This window comes from Juglans microcarpa x Juglans regia, chromosome 1S, assembly GCF_004785595.1.
Source record: "Juglans microcarpa x Juglans regia isolate MS1-56 chromosome 1S, Jm3101_v1.0, whole genome shotgun sequence".
NCBI classification, from domain to species: domain Eukaryota; kingdom Viridiplantae; phylum Streptophyta; class Magnoliopsida; order Fagales; family Juglandaceae; genus Juglans; species Juglans microcarpa x Juglans regia.
The window spans coordinates 25,387,238-25,404,724 of NC_054595.1; the positions used below are offsets into that span (position 1 = coordinate 25,387,238).

Sequence of the window (17,487 nt, forward strand, 5' to 3'; positions counted from 1 at the left end):
ACAAGTCATGATCTCACTAACTGTCCACATTCCATGTGTATTTTTATGATTGATTACATCTATTAATTGCTATTGTCAGCACCATTTTATGGATCGGCCTTTCACCTTCTCTTTCATTTTTGTTTCTTTTTCGTTTAAGGCCAAGCATGGTCGGAATGCTATAGCCGCTGCAAATATCAATATTAGTAATAGTTTCTCATGTTAAATTTTACGCAGATACAAGGTATTCCTTATATTTTATCGATGGTTTCGAGTAATTTTACACTGCTGGTCTTTTTTTGCTTCCATTTCCTCACGAAGGTCATGAGGCATTTCATTTCCTTGGGAACTAATCTCTTTTATTTATTTTTCCGAAGAAATTATAGAGTTTGATACATATTGAAAACATCACACAGCTTGGAAAAGTACAGAAAACACAAGAAGCAAAAAAAAAAAAAACAGATCTTTGTTTTTCTTTTTTTTGCTATAGAAATTACATTTAATTCCTCGAATTGTCACCCAAGCATTTTGCCATGCATGTGACAACCGAAGTAGCTATCAATTTTAGCATTCAGCACCTTAATTAATTTGAAACTTTTTTTTAGAAGAGCCGGTGACCACATATCCAATAGTGGCCCTATCCCAAGTTTATTAAAGAAACTCTCACTTGTGGCGGAAGAATAACGTGCAACAAGAAAAACAAATGGATGAATACATCAAAAACTCCCAAACACAAACCACCAGCAGCCCAAAACAGAAACAACTCTAAACAAGCCTAAAAAGGACCTCTAAACAAGTCTAGCAAAACAAGAAAACTAAGTCCGAATATAGGTAGACCCAATTTGTCCAGCTTAGCCAGGCCTCAAATATGACATGGAAGACTCTGGTATATACTTCCTGAGTCAAAATAGTGCCAAAAGATTTTTCGTGGTCTTTGCCCTCTGGTCAGATAAAAAACTATAATGAATTATCAAACGCAACACTATGGGCCATGGGCACCCCTTTGCTACAGATTGGAAATCTGTTTTTAGAACTTTTGTGCCGAAACCAATTTTCAAAAGAGAAATTTAGTTTTTCATTCACTAAAATCATTTTTCGTCTGATCACTTACATTTCTAAGCATATTCAAACATTGGAAAACCATGAAAATCTATTTCCAAAACTTGTTTTACCGCAAAACAAACGGACTTATAACTGAAAAGCATTTGGAAATTAACAGTTCAGGTGAACATTCATTCAGGTAGCAGGAGCTTGCATACGGGTTTACAGGGATATCATTTGTTCATGATGATCTTGTCAGATTAATTGCTTATATATTTTACAAACTGCAACTCGCAAAAATATGAGCATTTCATATTTTAAATTCCCAGAGGTGAAATCACGAACATGTCTTCTGAGTAGGGGTGGGCGCAATTCGTGTTCGTGGGTCGTTATATTCGTGTGGTATCAAGTCAAGACTATTAGATTATATAAGTCAATCCGAACCAACATGTTTAATTAAACGGGTCAGGACCTAAATGTCACACCCGGGCTCCTTCGATGTTATTTTTCCTTCTTTTTCCCGATAACTCCCAGTCTCCTCAAAACTTCTCCATGTTTCACGCAGCCACAACACCGAGTAATGCTTCCCACGCTAATTTCCATCCCAAATCTCAACTCCCTCTCCTCTGTTTTCTTCCTCTTGGTCTCTCTCTCAATTTTTATTTTCACGTCCTCTTCTACTCTCCTCAAACCGCCTGCCTCCATCTAACACAACCACCCCCACCCCAAAGCCCACGGTCCCACAGACCAAAAGGACAACGCCACTGCCGCCAATTCCTTCGCATGCAACCGCCAGAATTTCGTCCGCTTGGCCGTTGCCGTTGAGAATGTCCATCCCAACGTGAAGCCTAGCAACCCGCGTCAACGGCTTCAGCCACCGTGATCTGCCCCACAGTCACCATCATCAACCTGTTTTCCCTCAGCCTCCATGCACGAAAACACCAGCCTCATGCACGAAACACTAGCCTCATGCATGTTCACATCCCTCATCCGCTAGTACCTCCATAAGCCAACCACCAAGAACCACTCCTCGGACGCCCAGCACACCGCAACCCACTACACGACGGGATAACACTAAACTCAACCCCACCGAAGGACCCCTGTTTTACACCATCCAGCCACTGCCTCGTACACACCACCACCATGCAAGCTTCTCCCACGTTCCCTCGGTTCCAGCCACCACTTCACGACGGGAGCTCCACGTTGCCGCCACCCTCCTCCGTGAAACCCAAGCCACAATCGCACGCTAAGAGGCCTCTGTTTTCTCTTGCCAAAAACAGAGCATGGTTTCCTTCGAACACTGCCTCTTTGCAAGCCGCTCAGTCACTTGTCGTCCGTGCGCCGTAGCCCAGCACTGAAACCGCAAGTAGAGCCACCGCAGATCACGAAGTAAGACTCCATGGTCGGACTGCAGCTCCCACATTGCATGGTCCGTAACTCCCTCTCCCTCTTTCTCTCGAGTTCTATCTCTTTCTCTCTCTCTCAGTGCTCTTCAGCCGAGCCGTACACCGTCGATCTAGTCCAGCCACCGCTTCCGTCGTCCCTGGCCATTTCTCTCTGTGAGTTCGCCGTCGCTCAGCCCGTTGGTTTTGCTTTGTTTCGTAAAACTCATTCATGCCTTTTAAATTGTTAGAATAAATCCGTGCTTACGTTTTTACCTTATTTTTAATCTACGACAGATATCATATTTTGGACTTACTAATTTTGTCAGCTGCCCTTAGTAGCCTCGTTGTACATTGTTTCAAAAATTATATTTTTAAATGTGCTGATTTCACATGAGTTCGATTTTTAAATTGGATTTGTTGTAGTTTACAAAAAGAAAAAAAGAAAAAAGAAAACTATGTTAATGATTTTTAATGAACTTTATTTTTATTGTATTAAGAGACTAATGTATTATTTTTAATTTAGAATGTGTTTAGTGTTGTTTTAAATTAGGCACGATCTCCTTGGTATAAAAGTATTAGCTATAATCTTGATTTTACAGAAAATATTTAAAGACTTTAATTATATTACTTAGTATCAATTTTTACAGTTTGATTTTTGGTAGTAAATTGTAAGTATTTAACCTTTTTATTTTAAGCACTTTAAGCCTATTATATGAAATAAATCTTGTATGGTTTTAAATTAGATGTGATTTGTAATTTACGATGATTTTAATATAGTTATTGTTACGAATATTTTGTAAATTACTATTGCTTAAGAAATTTATGATTTTTTACTAGATTATATGTTGGTAGTATTAAATTATCGTTTTAATAATAGTTTATAGAGATATGAGTTTTAAATATGATTAAGTTAATTTTCGAAATGAATTTAAGTTGTTTTGCCATTTTTTATAAAATTATATTATTATAAGTTAAGATTATTTTTAATAATAATAGTATTTATTAGATTTCGGATAACTAGATAGTTATCAAGCTGCTTTGTAGTATGAATTTGAGTAATTGAGAGTTTTAGTAAGTCCTTTTAGAAGTCTAGTAAAGTTTAGTATTTTGTATAGGTGTCGATTATTTTCATTCAGCACGATTGTGGTAAGATTTAGAATAACTAAAAAGTCTAGGTAAGTGGGATTCCTGTGCTAGATTTGCATAAAAAAAAATGAATTGAGCTTAGTTTGTAAAAATGTGCATGTTGCTTTAAAAAGAAAAGGTGAAAAACAATATCAGTATATGTTTTGCATTCACTCATGAGATATATATGAAAGACAAAAGAAATGTTTTGACATGAATAGTGTAGAAATGAACAATATTTAACATGTTTCTGAAATGTTCAAAATAGCGAATATGATGTCTGGAAATTTTTGTACATGTGATATGAGAATGATTTGGATCTATTTTTAATCAAATAGAAATGATATGAATATGTTCAGCACGTGGTTTGATATGATATATATGAAAAATCTTTGGCATACTTATCTATTTTGATTCTAATTCTAAATATGGTTCTGATATAATGATACTGGTTCATATGATATGGTTGATACCAACATAATATGATATGAGTGCACCCACTTTGGAAACAAAGTGAGGTTTTAGGTGTTATTTCTTGTATGCACACTCAGAGCTCCGAGATTGAAAAATAAAAAGTTTCACAATATGATACGCTTGGTTTGGCCACTAGGGATAGCACAACCCTACTACGAATGTTAAAAATAGTATATGATATGATACGATACGATACGATACGATAAGATAAAGATATTTAGTTATGTTATGCCAAAGTGTTTTTGAATATGAAAATGGTATTTGAATATGAAAGCGTTTTTTAGTATGAAAATTGTCTTTGAATATGAAAGCATTTGAATATGAAGATGGTCTTTGAATATGCAAACGTTTGTGAATATGGAAAGGGTTTTTTAATATGAAAATGGTCTTTGAATAAGAAAATGATCTTTGAATATTATCATTTGGTTTTTGAGTACGAAAATATTGAAAAGTCGCTCTGATTTTCCAATAACACGTTTCTGAGATTTGATAACACGTTTATGAGATCTGCATATGAAAAAAAAATGTTTTGTTTCTGCATACCGAATTTTTTGAAAAGACTCATGTTTACATAGTAGTATATATTTTCTGCTTGTTGAGTTGTTGATAACTCACCCTTTATCCCCATAACATTTTTTAGATAATTTTGAGTGTACAATTAGGGATCAAGACTATAAATTATGTATTAGGCTACATAAGCATAGTGGATTAAGTACAAAGATAGTATTTTTGATAATTGGAGATTTTATTCCATAATTATTTTTGCTATGTTGACTTGATATCTTGGAAGGTTGAGGTAATATTTGAGATTTTTGTGGTGTTTAGATTAATCTTATCGGAGTAGTACTTGATCTGTAACAGTGAGTCGTACGTGTCATTAAAAACTTTGGAGTCTATAACTATATAGTTGAAAAATGATTTTAAGTGACAAGGAGTAACACTCTGATCCATCTGGGTCTGAGGCGTTACACTAAAACCTTAACACGACCGCTTATTTTGAGTGACACTAAACAACCCATTTAACCAATTTCAACCTGTTTAATCCACTTCAACCTGTTTAGTCTGCTTTAATTGGTTTAACTTGTTTCATATAAATTGGTTGATTCGACCCATATATTTAATTGTTCAACTCAATTAATATAATTTCGTATATAATACAATGATATAACTATATAAATCATTTACAATTATAACTGGATTCATGATAAAATATTTTATTATCAACATCCAAACTAATAATATATTAGAAAATTTAATATTCTCATAAATTAAATAAAATTACCTATTAACAAAAAAAAAAATTAATAATTTGCGATATTAAGTAGTCACTATTAATATTAATTTTACATCCCAAAAATAAATAAAAAATTATATAAAATCAAGTATTTATAAAATTTAAAAATATAATTAATTCTTGTGAAAAATGAAAATCAGGTTTTGACCGTATCGGAAGCCGAATTAAGTTATTTGATTGAACTTACGAAATTAGTACGTATTTCGTGTCGTTCTATCATTTTCGCACCGTGAATATATGTGATCAGTCCGTACATATGTATTTGTTTAATTTTCTAGTACTACATGTTTATTTACTTTGGAAAATATAGATAGACATTAATAATGGCCAGCTAATAACTTGGGTACATATATATTTCAAACAAAATAGTCCCGTCCCAATATTAGAACCGGCCTGATGGGTGATCGATCAATGGAGAAACATTATTCTTCATCGATAGAAAATTACGGGCCGGAAAGCATGAGAAAATCATGTTCTGGATTCGATACACCATGTATATGACCAGGTTCAATCTGTACGTACGTACGTTTACCTTGCCAACGAATTGAGTGCACTAGACAGATCCATGTTGACCATATTCATGGATTCTCTGGAATCGCCCTCGTTCGCCCGAGCTAATTCAGTTGCCATACACTCCTTTAGGTCCACCACTACCTGGCTCATGGTTGGCCTTTCCGCAGCAGTTGGAGATACACAACCAATTGCTATTTCAACGGCCTTCCAAACAGAGTTACTGTTGAAGTTTCCATGCAACCTGGGATCAACTATATTTTTTATGTCCCCCTTGGCAAGCATGGACCTCACGAATTCACTTACGTGAGTCCTTGCCTCGGATCTTTCTATAGCGGGTCGACTCGTGATTATCTTCAGCAGAACTACTCCAAAGCTATAAACATCACTTTTCTCAGTTAACCTGTTTGTTATGTGGTACCTGCGCGCAAGTAAACAGAGCATGCACGTTACGTTTTCATCACCTTTGTTGCAATGTTGTTCACAAATAACTACATGAGAGAAATACTGACTCGGGGTCAAGGTAACCAGGGGTGCCAGCAACAACTGTAGAAACATGAGTGTCACCATCAGTAGGGAAAATCTTGGAGAGCCCAAAATCTGCTAGTTTTGCCTGCATATTTTCGTTCAGCAATATGTTTGTAGTCTTCACGTCTCTGTGGACTATAGGTGGCTGACAACCACAGTGCAGATACTCCAATCCTAAATTTCCCAGTCCACACAATTAGGTTCAGTTTTTTTTTTTAAAAAAAAAAAAAAAAATCGAAGTCCACTCATTGCATGCTAACCTTTTGCAACATCCGACGCTATTCGAAGTCTATCTTCCCAAGTCAAGGTCTTTGCGTTCCCATCTACATCCATCAACAAAATGGGAACGTAAAAATCTAGGAAAGGAATATTTTTTTCTGATTCCTAAAAATATCATGAAGATTTTCTTTCCTATATATATACCGATGACAAAAGTCACAAAATTAAGTACAAATAATTTCATTAATATTCCCAAACCTGAAAGTTGTGCTTCCAAGTCTCCGTTGGCCATGTACTCAAAAATGAGCCCCATGTTTGTTCCTTCATAGCAGTAGCCAACAAGGGTAGTCAAGTTTCGATGATGAACTCTCGTAAGAAGTCTAACCTGTAAATTAGAATTATTACCTAATTAGTTTAATATAATGTATGCATGGCCATACATACATACATGGATGGTAGGTACGTATGTATGTATGAATTTATATTAGCGAAAAGTTCTAATATTACGAGTGATGGTACATGCCTCTGATTGAAATTGTTGATAACCTTGAACTGATGAATGAGAGAGCGTCTTCACTGCAACTTGGGTGTTATCTATGTAGCCATGATAAACTGTTCCGAAGCCACCCTTTCCAAGAATTCTCTGAAAGTTGTTGGTAATTCTTTGTAGTTCAGAGTATGTAAATTGACGCTGTAAAGTCTCCAATGGCATATTCTGCATGTTGGATTCAGTATCTACCATCGTATCTGAAAAACAAACATGGTGACATTAGGCATGCATGACTTTTGCAAAGAGTGTTTTATTTTTATTTTTATTTTTAAACATATTAGTGATCTTACGTACCGTGTTTTGTCCTCCTTTTAGTCCCCCAAAGGATAGCCACGTCAATCAATGAGAGGACAACCAATCCACCGACGGCTGATGCTACTATCAGAATAACAGTGTTGTTTTTCTTCTTTTTGCAAGAACGGGACCCACATAGATCTGGATTTTCTCCCACGCTAGCAAAATAAGGCATGGAATTTAATGACAAAGCGATTATATACATTGATGTATCATTAATTAATTTTTAGATATTACAAATTTACAACTTGTGCTTTTTAAGCTTCTTTATTCGCTCGCTAGATATACTTGATAATTATTTATTCTATATATATATGGAAACTGAAATTAAGAAAAATTGAAACAAAAAGTTGGGGCTCAAGTTCTTTGACAAAAATCATACCTTAACGATAGTGAACCACTGTCCCCTCTTTCAATTAGGTCAAGTGGAATTAAACCAGTGAGCTTGTTTCGTTCTAAGTTTCTGCCAAGGCAGATCAATAATTATAATTCCGCATATATAATTATAAAAAGAATAAAGTCATTTAAAAAGAATAAAGTTCAAATAACTTACAAGACCCTCAAGTTTGGTAATTTAGAGAGAAAAGCATGCACTGGTCCTGTCAAGCTATTGTTTGATAGATCCCTAGTGTAAGAACGAATCGTTACATTAATTTTGATATTGATTGCCGAACAAAATTGTGAAGTAAGGATTTTTTATTTATTTGATCATGATCACGCGAATTATTCATTCTTAGAAGAAAAAGTATATTCTCTAGCCGGTGTATAGAATACATGCACTTAATAAAATTTTTATGTGACATCATTTGATTTGAAAGATAATTAATTTTAAAATTTAAATCTTACAAATCAAATTCTACTATTTAAATGATATCGATCGATGATGTGCTTTATATACCGACTTAAGAATATAATAACTCTTCTTACAAAAATTGTAACATCAGGAGATTTGAAATATCAGCAGATATCTCTCCGGTCAATCCACTTGAGGACAAGTTCCTGAGCAATTTACATTTTCCAAATTAGGGATATAGTTGAAAACGAGTAATTGGAAAGTGATTAATAAGCTTATTATATACAGGAACAAAATTACTTACAAGGTTGTGATTCTGGGGGCATTATGATCATGAAAGCTACAATCTAGACCTTCCCACGAGTACCCTTTCGGGGCACATGGATCTCCTTGCCAAATTCTCTTTATTCGATATGTTGATTTGATCTTTCTGATGGCATCAACTAAAAATTCTCATATGCATATATCCAATTAGTCAGTCAAATTTATGCAGATCAATAGAATGAAGTACATACGAAACTGATAGAGAAAGCTTATAATTTGTGTGAGGAAGAACGTCGTACCATCCTCTAGGTCTGTTTCTGATTGCAAGAAATCTTTCACAGAATATATCTCAACTGCGTTGAGGATGGGTGGAAGTGTAGAATTTTCCGCTTTGACAATCGAGAAATTATACGTACTCCTAGTACTCATGGCCGAAGTATGGGACACAGTATATGAATACAGGTAATGAGGAACAACAGGTCCATACCGGTCTTGTAGCCCATCCAGAGTAAGGTAGAATGATCTGGACTGGTTGGGTTCTAGCTTTACGACTTCAGAAAAGTGCATGTAGAAATAGAATGGGGTATTCGGATCGTCTGCTTCCCAATATAATTCCATGGGAGCGCTCTCATTTATTGGGGTGGCTGCAGTACTCATGACAACAGATGCTGGAAATTCGTATCGATTATCTTGGGAATTAGGATTTATAGGTTGATCTGTGCTCAAGTCTTTCCATTCAGTGCGGTTATAGGGCGTCCAGATGCGATCATAGGCATCGTCTGGGTACCTAAGTAATTAAACACGAATATTCAGTATAATAATCCAGGAGCAGAATGAATCTATCTATATGTTTTATTGATAGACAGGCAATTTTCCACAGCTCAAACTTACTTCACAGCCAGAATATTATTCGTGAAAGTTGTATTTACTTCTGCAGTAATGAAAATGAAGCAGTTGATCTCATATACAATGACTTACCTGTATGATTGATTGCTAGTTGAACCAGCATCTGCGCGAAAAAGTAGTGCCAATGATCCAGATATGGTCATGTACGAGTAGTTAGGTAATGGCCTGAACTCTATTGCTGATATAAATGGTGTCCCGAGGCCGGTGTTTACGAGACAGACGTGTATATAGTTTCGAGATGGGACATGTATGAGCTCCTTGTTAATACTATTGGATGCACTCTCCACCTTGACTGTATCCCACATGTTTGCCCCGAGATACAGATCGAATTTTGGTAAATTACCTTCTCCATCGTAATTCCCATGCACGAAGGTTCCTCGTATCAAATATTTAGTGCCTATTGTGATGTTTATGGTGTAACAGTTCCGGACTCCTTGAGGAAAGCTTCTGACATTCCATACTTGCTGTTGAAGGGCACCTTTAAATTCAGATGCTATGCTCCTACTAATACCAGTGTCTATGAAGTTGGCGTCTGAGATGTAATCTATGCTTGTTGTCTTTTCCTTGTATTTTGAATCTGCTGGCAACCCACAATCTATGCTTATGAAGCCTGAGACAGATAAAACAGAGAACAATATCTTAGATTTATGCATGCATGGTTAGCTCAACCAAAACCAATTAATACTACGGACAACAAGATTTAGAACATCATACCTGATTGATGCTGGGCATGAACCAGTAGTATAAGAGACAAAACACCAAGAAATGCAAAGATGAAAGGTTGGAACCCCGCCATCACCAGAGAATTAGTTTCTTTCTTGTTAATGGGAACAATGCTGCGGACACGTTTTGAGCCATCTAATTAGAGTTTATACTGCCAAAGTGTAGTAGTACTGCCAATACAGGAGGACTTGAGCAACGAATTAGTCGTCAATGTCTTTATCACTATCACTACAAGAGCTTGTATTTTTTGAGGCAAAAAATTGTCTCAAAAAACACAATTTTCGTCTCAAATTATATTTGGAGACAAAAATTTTTTTTCTCTGAAAAACCGTCTCAAAAAGTTTTTAGAGACGAAAATCAATTTCATCTCAAAAAATCATTTTTAGAAACGAAATTGGACAGATCTAGCCAAAACCGTTCGAACAGATAATTTTTTTTGAGACGAACCGATTTTGTCTCAATGTATTGTTCGAATTAAATATTTCTCCGCCCGAATCGAGATGTCCATTCGAACAATATGAAATATTCATTCAAACTAATGTTCATATTTGATCCTGTTCGAACAAACGGAGTGTTCGAACAAATTTTATGCGTTCGAACTAATAAATTTTTCTAATGACTTGTGTTCGAACAAAAATTATGTCTGTTCGAACAGAAATTTTATTTTCAGAAATTATATCCGTTCGAACGGGGTTTTGCACATAACTGTTGTTCGAACAAATAATTTATTGTTCGAACGTTCGTATTTCTCTTTTCTCGTTCGAATGGGTTAGTTTTTGTTCGAATGGGTCTGTTTTTGTTTGAATGTAATTACAAATGGTAATTTACCGTTCGGACTGGTTATTTACCATTCGAACTGTATTAATCATACAAATCAGAATTTAATTAAAAATACCATACTAATATTACACAATTTGTAATTCAAACATCAATTGTTCAAATGTTTTGGAACATCATAATATAAATGCAATGAAAAAAAAGATAAATTTGAAGACTATGGTGGTGGCATAGAGTTTTGGGACATCATTGACTGGAATTGTTCAAACATTTTTTAGTTATTCAACTGCATCATGTGTTCTAATCTCTCCTTCAAATCCGCTGCTTAATCTATTCGGGCCAGCAACTCTTTTTCATTGGACCTCAATCGTTCTATCTCAAGTGTTGCTTCCTCCAATTCCTTAGTCTTGTCGTCATTCGATCTGGCTCGAGAATAGGATGATGATGATGAGGATGGTTTTACGCAACGTCCTGAGCCCATCAAATATCCAGAACGTGATCCAAGAACTTGAAAAATGATATGAGCATCGTTGATAGATGATGCATCAGATGGATCCGCAACAGTTTCCTTAAGAGATATCATCTTGTCCTACAAAAACAAAAACATTAAAGTTAGTATAAGTAACAAAAATATTATGTGACAATGGAATTATAAAAACTTAAACTTACATAATTTGCCTCTGTTTCGGGACTGACTCAAACACATCACGATTTGTATATGTTTTAGCATACAATTGAGTCAAATCATACTCAGCGGGACTTTCTTTTTTTCCTCAAAAGGAAAATTTATATTAGAACTTTAATCAGAAAATATGTATTATATGCTAATATTTTATGGGCATTAAAATAACTTACCATTTTGCTAGACAAACGATGGAAAGATCGAGAACCTGCATGATGATTTATTTTTAAATTTGATCTATTTGCTTCTTTCACAGTACTCCGTTGCTAAAAAAAATATTAGTCTATATGTTTAATACATCTGTGATATACTATTAAAAAAAGATAGCAGCGATATTACCTGATAAGCAGGATCTTCAAACATATCACAAACTTTCTCTCATTCGTTTGGTGGAATTGCTTGGAATGGATTTTGGCGCGCTTCTATTGTAGTACTGAACTTCTTAAAATGTGCATGACATTAACCTTTGTACCTCTGAAATGCATTTGACATCAGTTCATCAACCGTTAATCGATCCTCTCTTCGGCCAAAATTAAGCTCAAACTCATCATTTCAAAAATTATAAACAATTAGTATAAATACAAAATAATTTGAAAGTAACATGTTATATACTTAGTTGCTTGAGATGTAACTTATTACCAAATAATAGTTTTTTATGTGGTCTTTCGCATCTTGAAAAACTTTATACCAAGAGGATGTAGCAATCAGTGCATACGTGCAGGCAAATGTACTAACATAAGAAGCAAGCCACGCTGCCGAATCTCTGGAGCCACGGTGTGATCATCAGAAATATCAACCTTGATTTTATCAACTTTTCTTACTTTCTCTATGCAGACACCCCTCGTAGTGCCTCTACCCCGGCGCTTGTTTATAACAGCTATATATACAATAATTAAAGCATAACTTTTGAATTAAATTAATTTATTTTATAGATATATTACTTAAATTGAGAATAAAATATAATATTTAATTTGATAAGATACCTTGTTCTGGGCCTGGTGATGTTGGCTCACTATTCATGACAGGTGAACCACACGGGGAGTCAGTAATGGATGGGGATGTCACACGTGTTGCTTTGCATTTGGGAGGCATATCTATTTAAAATTGTAACAAATTATTATTCAAACAAACGTTATCATAACTTTTATATGTTAATATTACTTACAAAAATTCATATTTGAAATTCATTCACTATCCGTTTTGTTGGACCAGTCGCCCTCATCCTCACTAGACACTTCAGTTGATTCATCTTCTTCCGATATTTCACCCTCAATTACTTCGGGTTGAACATCTTCTCTATGCAATGAGACCATATCATATTGGCTTAGATCGACAAATAGATTGATACCTACTTCATTTTCTTGATATGCTTCTTTATTTGTTGGACTATCAATTTCTTCATGTTGTTCGTCTGCCTCTGGAATGTAATCATATATATTTCTTGGTGCAAATTTCTCCACTACCTGCCATGGATTTCCATACCTTGGATCATCTAAATAAAAAACTTAATTCACTTAGTAAGCGAGAACGAAAGGATCGTTCTCATACCATGTGCGAGATGTATTGACACTCACAAAATAATCATCGTTACGTACTCCCAACCTAGGATTTGAGACATCCCACCAATTACATTTAAACAACCAGACCATATATCCCCTACGTATTTTAACGCTATGATATCTTCCACAATTTCGTAGAAGTCAATGTTATCATCCACATGACTTCCTTCGACTACGACCCCACAATTTTGAGTTTTCATATATTGTTCTCTATCAATTGTGGAAAATTTATATCTATGCACCAAACATCTTGAGTAGTGGATGGCCCGCCTGGACGGACCAGATGCTAGAGCATACAGTTTTGGTGAGATTTCTTCTGAATTTTCACCATATTTCAATGCAATCTATATCAATAAATATTATTATATAGAAAAAAAGTAGAATTTAGTGGTATGAAATTCGTATTATAAAATGGGGCTTAATAGTACTACCGTATGTTTAAACCACAATGCAAATTCCTCTTTGTGCGTATTTTCTACGTCAGTTACACCATTCGATCGAAGTAGTTGTATATGTTTGCTGTGCATGTTCATGTTCATGTTTAATTTGTATGAAGTTATACTATATTATTATACATAAAGATAATATTGATTTAGATGATTATCACTAACCTCAAGTAGTGATCAATCTCTGCGCAGTTATTCAAGACATACCATCTAACGATTATTAACATTCCCCGGGAAAAATAAATTAATTTCCCGCCAATTTTATTATTCGAACAAATTATATACTGTTCGAACGGACATTAATTCTGTGTTCGAATCTATTTTGTTCCGTTCAAACGGTTTTCTTTTTTTGAGACGATTTTGTTCGTCACAAAATATCTTGTTCGAATGAATAGTTTTTCGTTCGAATGAATTTAGTAGCTCAGGCATTTTTGGAGGTGAAATGTAAATTTCATTTCCAAAAATGACTTTTAGGGACGAAATTTAATTCATCCCTAAAAGTCAAATTTCTTGTAGGTGTATGTGGAAGGATTTTCTTGGCAATGACAGCTCATCGAATTGTTTAATTAACATGTTTGCACCGTGTTTTTAATCGAATTTTAGAGGTTAGAGCGAGAATTCTCAAAATATAATGTTCTCATTATACTTATTAGAGTGAGATACACATAATATGTGATTTTAAAATATTTATAATTAATGTTACGAATGTAGTAATTAACTTATCTGATCCCGACCATAAATATAATGGCCAGGCACTATTAACTTATATATAGATAATTACAAAGGATTTGTTTTTTTTTTTTTGAAATGAAACATAGTGAATTTCATTAATAATCATCAAAGGAAAGGCAAAATACATGAATGACTCTCCTCCATTCTAATCTCATCCTCTTCACTCTCTAAAGCATACTTAGGCGCCAAAACATGTGCTACCTCATTGACATCCCTTTTTACATGAACACCATCCCAATGATAAAAAAGAGATAAAACTACTTTAGCATCCCAAATTAACACACCTGCACTATGGGACTGTGAACTGTCAAGTTTAAGGCTATGAACAACTTGCAAAGCATCCCCTTCCAATATTATGCTCCTCAACCCAATCTCTTTAGCAAAAGTTATGGCTTGCAAAGCTCCTTGACACTCGGCTGAGAAGGAATCAATGAACATTGTCCTTTGCATACTCCTAGATGCCAGCACCATACCCTCAAAATTCCTTATGAAAATTCCAATTCCTACTCTTCCATCCTCTTCTCTAGTTGCAGCATCCCAATTTACTTTGTAAAATCCCAAAGGAGGAGGTTCCCATCTAGATTGGATCCTTCCTATATCAGACTTGGAAAACTCTTTTGTAAGCTAGCACTCTTGATATGCTGATAGCAGTTCTTTAACCTGCTGCACTACCATATTTGGGTGAGCAAACTTATCTTGAAAGATGAAAAAGTTTCTTCTCTACCAAATATTTTTAGTTGTCATAACAAATTCCTCCAAAGCCTCCTGCTCTAACAACTCCATCATACCAGCAAATAATTGCATAAAATCTGTAACAGAAGACCCACATTTTTGAATTTGGTTAATAGTTTCATTAGCGAGTACTTAAAAACAATAATCAAATGCTAAAGGTTTATGGGCAAAGGGGAAACCGATTGTATTTTATAGAAGGAAAACACTACTCCTATCGAGGACGGCCATCGACATTTTGTACCGATTTGTTTTTTTTTTTTTACTTAATAGTTAAGGAAGTGTTTTTTAATGAGTTTGTGATTTTTTTAAAAAAAAAACAATGTTTAAGGTTTTAAAAAATGCTTGGAAAAAACACAAAATAAAAAAGTGCATTTTGCAATTGTCAGTAGAACTTCTCGGGAGCACTTCTCGATGGCCTAGCTGTTCCCTTTATAAAATATCTTGAATCGGATTTTTAAAGACTTGTCCATCTGGCAATGATTAATTAGGGTTGTAAGATAATTGAGAAGCATATAAACTAGATCGAACAGCTGTGTTCGGTGCAGTTCCAAATTAGTCAAGTCCGGTATAGGTTTTCATTCAGAAAAACTGGTTGAAAATCATTCTAGTTTTGGTTTTGAATTTTAGAATACCGGTTTGAACCAAACCGGACCTGTACATATATATGTATATTATATTTTTAATTTTTTTATATCATATATAAAATATTTTTTATATGATTTATTTATATTATATATAATATTTATATTATATTATCTATATTATTTGCTAAATTGCTAATTCATATAACATGAAATTTTAAAATCTCATTATTCATGTCTATTAATTTTATAACATAAAATTAATATAAAATTTGATCATGATATAACATTATAAATTTATAACATAAAATTAATATAACATGAATTTTAATCTTAAACATGAACATTAATATTAAGTTATTAATATAAACTTGCTTTGGGTCAATCACTTGCTAAATTTTTGTTGGAGTATGATTTTGTTTATCTGTAAAATTGGAAAAATCTAATCAGGCCGGACCAAAATCGAAAAAACTGCTTTCGATAGTGAATCAGTCTGGTCTCGATTCTTAAATTTTCAAAACTGGTGTATACTGGTTTGGTTCTAAAAATGTCCAAAACTGGATCGAATTGGACCGGTTACACCCCTACAATTCAATAAGACTTCATCAAAATCTCTAGATTGATAGTTGCCAGATTTGGGCTTTCCATGCTACCACGCCTTGGCATAAATTAAAGGGACATTATACTCTGAACCAATCAAAGTTAATTGAGTAATGCTCATATGCGCCCAAGTTATATCAAAGTTATTTTCTTATTATTTAGTATGATGTGGTACTATCATTTTATAATAAATGTCATGTTGTTAAAAAAATTTCCTAAATGGTGATTTTTAAATAACATACATATTATATTTAATAGGATGGAAATATAGGTATCCATACTTCAAAAAGTATTTTAATGGTTGGTGCTAATAACTATGTATATATAGATGATAATAATGACAAATATTATATGCATGACAATAAGATGGTGGAGGGGATATTCCCATCTCCTCCTCAGGATTGGGCCTGGACGCGAGATTGAAGCCCATCTCGTCCCAGATTGCTCCCTTCCTATGGGCTTAGGAATTTCCAACAGAACTAAGCCCACAAGCTGTATTAGAGGAAAGGGGATACTCTCACGTGAAAAATAAGGCAGGGGAACAAATAGGACACGCCGACCCTGACACCCTTATGCGATACCTAGCATTTAATGATCTACGCCGACAAGTGAACAGAAAACATGAATGACCCTCTATTTCCTGACGATGGTGATGGGAAGTGACCATATCGATCGCTTGTCGTCAAGATGCCACCTGGGGAGCCCTGCAGTATTAATGACAATACCTCAGAAGCCACGCCACATTAAAGACCGTGGCCTGACAACTGTGGGCATGATGTAGACCCCTGACACAGGGCACAAGATGTTTCTCCAATACATCATATAAAAGTCAGATTCTAGGAATGAATAAGCTCTCTAAACACTCTGTTCTATGAGAGTTCTCCAAGGAAGAAGACTGACTTTGGCATTGGAGGTTCCCCAGACCACCACCGAGACCACATTTGTCTCTATAATATTTCAGGTAGTAGGATCCCGGCCTAGGTTGTTGGAACTTAGCCCAGGTGTATGAAATACGTCATCAACAAGTAGAATAATATTTTGAAAGGGGAGAGAGAGAGAGAGAGGTAGAATGATATTTTGAAAGCCGTACAATATTAAAATTTGCATATTGATCACCAGGACCTAACAAGCAAATGTTATCTTAAACATTTCAGAATAACTTGACAACAACGTACGGCATCATATGACCAACTGCTCATTTTTTTCTCGATTGGTCATGAGTATTGTCTTTGCATTTTAAACCTAGAATTTAAATTTAGCAGATTATTTTTAAAGCAAGACGATTATTTTAAA

The 17,487-nt window shown here is 34.8% G+C and overlaps 1 protein-coding gene across 2 annotated transcripts in view; it reads right to left on the bottom strand.

Moving 5' to 3' along the window:
• Positions 1–5,589: 5,589 nt before the first annotated feature.
• LOC121246048 (LRR receptor-like serine/threonine-protein kinase IOS1) overlaps positions 5,590–17,487 on the bottom strand; it is a 51,320-nt gene continuing 39,422 nt past the window's right edge. The window contains exons 1-13 of one of the 2 annotated variants that reach the window (XM_041144029.1): positions 10,077–10,235; positions 9,435–9,972; positions 8,756–9,243; positions 8,497–8,635; positions 8,327–8,398; positions 7,953–8,024; positions 7,782–7,862; positions 7,400–7,557; positions 7,079–7,302; positions 6,814–6,940; positions 6,597–6,659; positions 6,321–6,510; positions 5,623–6,229 (exon numbers count right to left, since the gene is read on the bottom strand). In XM_041144029.1, the coding sequence (XP_040999963.1) occupies positions 5,827–6,229; positions 6,321–6,510; positions 6,597–6,659; positions 6,814–6,940; positions 7,079–7,302; positions 7,400–7,557; positions 7,782–7,862; positions 7,953–8,024; positions 8,327–8,398; positions 8,497–8,635; positions 8,756–9,243; positions 9,435–9,972; positions 10,077–10,158 (2,637 nt within the window). In that variant the 5' untranslated portion in view covers positions 10,159–10,235 and the 3' untranslated portion in view covers positions 5,623–5,826. Of the gene's footprint in view, positions 6,230–6,320; positions 6,511–6,596; positions 6,660–6,813; positions 6,941–7,078; positions 7,303–7,399; positions 7,558–7,781; positions 7,863–7,952; positions 8,025–8,326; positions 8,399–8,496; positions 8,636–8,755; positions 9,244–9,434; positions 9,973–10,076; positions 10,236–17,487 lie in introns of those variants that run through there. The other variant, XM_041144030.1, reaches the window with a different exon arrangement.